General features: G+C 34.1%; 1 protein-coding gene across 4 annotated transcripts in view; it reads right to left on the bottom strand.

Moving 5' to 3' along the window:
* casp7 (caspase 7, apoptosis-related cysteine peptidase) overlaps positions 1-4,468 on the bottom strand; it is a 12,515-nt gene continuing 8,047 nt past the window's right edge. For all 4 annotated transcript variants that reach the window (XM_007574289.2, XM_016661888.1, XM_007574290.2 and 1 more), the window contains one exon: positions 1-3,391. In XM_007574289.2, coding sequence (XP_007574351.1) covers positions 3,165-3,391 — 227 coding nt within the window. In that variant the 3' untranslated portion in view covers positions 1-3,164. The remainder of the gene's footprint in view (positions 3,392-4,468) is intronic.

Consider the following 4,468-nt stretch of genomic DNA (forward strand, 5'->3'; position numbering starts at 1 on the left):
TTAATTACACCATAAATTCATGTTTAATTACAGAAGCATTCCTCTGATTTCAAGTTATTTAAACAATGAATTGTCCAAAAAACTTGACCAAATTATGCATTTAAATTCAAATCTTTTAAAATATATTCCTGAGGAACACAGCATTTAAAATCTGGAAAGCATTTAAACAAACATCTTATTAAAGTTGTTTTTGTTAAGTTTTCATTTCAAAACAAGGGGAACAAGCATTCGCTCCAGCTCAGTCCTGACACCAAATCACTGATCAGAGGTCCAAGAACTGCACTGATTGCACACATGTAGCATTTATGCTAATGATATCAAAATAAATACACATTACAGAGGAAAAGAGAAAAGCAGAATAATAAAAGCACATATGATTTCCTTCCACCATCATTTTTACCAATACATGCAATCACAAAGAGTAATAATAAAGCAAAAAACAAGAGTGCATATTGTGGAAAAGTGGATTGTGTAAATATAGGTTAGTTATTGGCCAGTAATAGCTGCCGCTGTGACTTTAACAACCAACAAATGTCATGTTTATGTATTTAAATATTTATTTTACCAATAACAATCAATTCTTGATGCTTATTTTAAACACTCTCAAAGTGTACAAATGCTTCAAAATTGTTTTTTTTTTTGTAGTTTTTTTGTTTTCGCTAAAAATATCTGTAAACTACAAAACAATGTAAGTGAAGACGGAGTACAACACTAATATACAGTGAAATGATGTGAAGTGTGCTCCAGGTCCCGGTCCGGTTCAAATGCTTAGTCATTCTGAATGGCCTTTTTGGTGATAAATAAAATATAATGCTATAAAATAATAATAATAATAATAATAGAAAAATCGCCTAACTAATTTCTTGGACCCTTTTGAATAAATAGATGAACAGGTTAATGCTAATTAATTAAACAAATCTCACTTATTTGGGTTTGAACAAGATGGCAGCTAAACTGTTTGTGCTTCATGCTCGACTCAAAGTTAGAACAAAATCACTACACAGCAAAATATCACGCCTCCTAATCCTCCACATGTAGGTGAGAGATTAAACATGACATCTGATGGGACAGTGAGGAACCTGAGGATGCTAGCATGTTGCTACCAACTTAGTTACAGGAAAGGCTGAGATGTTGAGCGTTGTAACAATGCTGCAGTCGGAGGAGTTTAAGCTTTTCTTAATTGACTGCTACTAAATCTGACAGCTGAAACTTTAAAAACATTCACATCTGAAAATGATCTGCTCCATTTTCCTGATCTAGACGGTCGTTCCAAATTATTTGTGGCAACTTTTGTCTAAGTCAGTTTATGATTATTTTTGCTATGATTATTGTTTCTGACCAATCGCCTGGGATCTGTTCAAACTTGACATTCACTTTAGCAAATACAAACTAAAAATCTTCAACTAAATAAAATTATGTGCAGAAATTATTCAGGCTGTAAACGTTACTTTGCCAGTTATGTGTGTTTCCCTTAAAGCTGCAGTATGTAGCTTACAAAAAGATGTTTTTTCCATATTTATTAAAACTGTCACCAAGTTGAGACAGCGCAATCGTACAACTGCAGTAAAAGCAACTGATCAGAGCCAGGAGGAAGGTCTTAGCGCTGTCAATCATCCTCATATACTTGCTGCTAAATGTACTAATGGCAGAGAAACAACTTACGGTTTCAGAAAAACCACATATCCGCCATAATTGGTGGCTATGCTAGCTAGCATTAGCACTCGTGGCAGGCTGTGTTGTGGTGGACCAGGGGGTGAACATGAGTGATTGACAGCGCTAAAACCCTCCTCCTGGCTCTGATTGGTTGTTTCTGACGGAGCGGTGTATTTCTACAGCTGGTACTGGGAACACTGGGAGAAAGTAGGGGAACTAGATTGTCTCAAATTTTACAGTCAAAACATAATGATAATTTTACAAAATATGTAAAAACTATATATTTTTTAATAAACGGTACATACTGCAGCTTTTTAAGAGTCAATTTTTTTTGTTCAACTATTGTAATGATGCTGAATAATATGACCTGTTAAAAAATAAAGCTGTATATTAGAGCTCATTAGAGCAGCTGAAACACGTAGTTTAGAGCTAAATAATATATATAAAAAAAACAATCTTTGTACTATTATAGTCCTTCTGTTGTGCAAATTCAAAGCTGAAATTTAAATTAAAATAAATAAAAAACCAGAAGAACAGCAAAAACTACCCTTTTCAACCGCCTTTGGAAATAAAAACATTTATTTTGATGTGAGAACAATCCTAAAGCTCTCATTTCCTGTCATTTTAACCGTAAATGTATCCTTAATCTTTGATCATCCAAGAATATAGAGTAATTTAATACATTTATAATCAGTAGAGATTTAAAATCCTCAGTTACTGTCTAATAAATCACAACATTCAGTTACACTGTAGAGTTAATTAAAGGTCACTAGGGGTTGTAGAAACATGCTTGAAAGTTTTTTTGTATTTTATTCATCATAATTAATGCTTTAATCATAATAAAAGCATTAATTTTGGTTAATTATGCTTTAATCATAATTAAAGTATTAATTGTCATTAATGCTTTAATTAATCATAAAAGCCTTAAACTATAAGTGTGAAACACTAATGCTTTGCATGTTTTAGTGAAGTGTATTTAAATGTGTGTTTTTAACTGTTTGAAAGTCTTTTTGACTGCATGCTAATGCTAATGTTAGCTACAAACAGATCCACAAGAGTAGTAGTTGTTTGTTTTTTTAATTCATTAGGTGGGCTAATTAGCTAAAAAAATGTTATATGTCTAGACAAATAAGTGCTGTAAAATGGAGAAACACATATTCAGATATGATTCCACCAACCCATAAAAACTGGCAGCTAATTTTATGGGTCGGTAGATCAAACATATATAATTCACAATGTCTGTCGACAACAATCGGCTTAAATGTGACTAGTATTTCAAGGGGGAGCCTGAAGAGGAGGTTTTACTGTAAACACATGAACTCAGAGTGTTATTTTTGATTGTCATCAGGCCCAACTTCACACGTAGACAAAGTGGCATGCTCTAAATGCGCTGGGTCCTGTCGGGCCTGAATCATCCCTGAATGCTTCGACTGCTTGCGCATCGCCTGCAACAGCCGGTCGAGTCAGTCTGGTCAGTCAGTGAGTCTCTGTCTTACAGTACAGGCAGGATATCAGTTGAAGTACAGTTCTTTGGTCAGCATGGAGACCACACAGGGAATCTGTTTCTTCTCACTGAAACGCGGGTCCTCCGACCAGGACTCGAAACTGGTGGCCACCATGTAGTTGACCCGCGTTAGGATCTGCATTATCTCCAGCTGCTTGCCGAACTCGCTGAGGACGTTACAGAGCGCCTGGACGAACCAGGATCCGCGGCCCGGGTTCCTCCATGAGTAATATCCTAGAAAACAGGAAATACGCCAAAGAGTTTCACTTCACATGAGCCTAAAGCTGGACAATATGGCTGAAAAGGTGGGCAGAGTACCCAAAAGCTGTACTTTAACATATTTATTAAGCGAAAGTAAAAAGTAGGCACTCAAGAAATTACAGAAGAGTAAAACTGCACTTGGTAAAAAGACCACTCAAGTACTGAGTAACTGATCAAATTATCCATCATTTCATATTTAAAAATTACATCAATTGAACCAAAAGAAAAATTAATTGGAAATTTTGCTAATTTAAGGATAAAAGTGACAATAATTCACATAAATAACAAAATCAGGTAAAATATGATTTTTCAAAATCAGTTTCTTTCAATAAAAAAAACTTTTAACAAAAACTGCAGGTGTGTGTCTGTGTCTGGTGAATTTTTGGTTAAAACATGTTTGTTTTTCATTCAGTGGGTAGAAAACCATACATTTTACTCAATTAAGAGTAGAAATACTTCATAATTAAACTACTCAAGTAAAAAGTGTAAGTACTCCTAAAGGTAAATTGTTTAAAAAAAGTAACTCAAGTAAATGTAATTCTGGATATAAGCATTTTCTTCAGTCAATATCAATAATTTTTAATAGCTTTTTGTTTAAATATCTGAAATCCTGCCAAACTATTTCTTGTTTTAACCACAGTTTTCACTTATTTTTAAGCAGTTATGAGCCAAAGTGGCGAAACCCTTAAACTGCTACTTTGTCAGTTACTCAGCAAGTTGTTGCTAGATAACCAAAGAATGAGTGAGTTGCTAGGTAACCAAAGAATGAGTGAGTTGCTAGGTAACCAAAGAATGAGAGAGTTGCTAGGTAACCAAAGAGTGAGAGAGTTATTTGATTCCACCAGTGTTTCCCATTGTTTCTCATATCTTATGCGATATTGTATTTTTATTGATTTATTATCCAGTCCTACATAAGCCTTTCGCAATAAGCAATTTATCAATTAATCGCATGATAAATGATAAAATATTGAAACAATTGTACACAGACTCAAAAAAGGCCGTTTGCTGAAAAAAAAACAACATACTCAGAACAATAATTAGTACAAATAT

This window comes from Poecilia formosa, unplaced genomic scaffold (assembly GCF_000485575.1).
Source record: "Poecilia formosa unplaced genomic scaffold, Poecilia_formosa-5.1.2 Scaffold348, whole genome shotgun sequence".
Lineage (NCBI taxonomy): Eukaryota > Metazoa > Chordata > Actinopteri > Cyprinodontiformes > Poeciliidae > Poecilia > Poecilia formosa.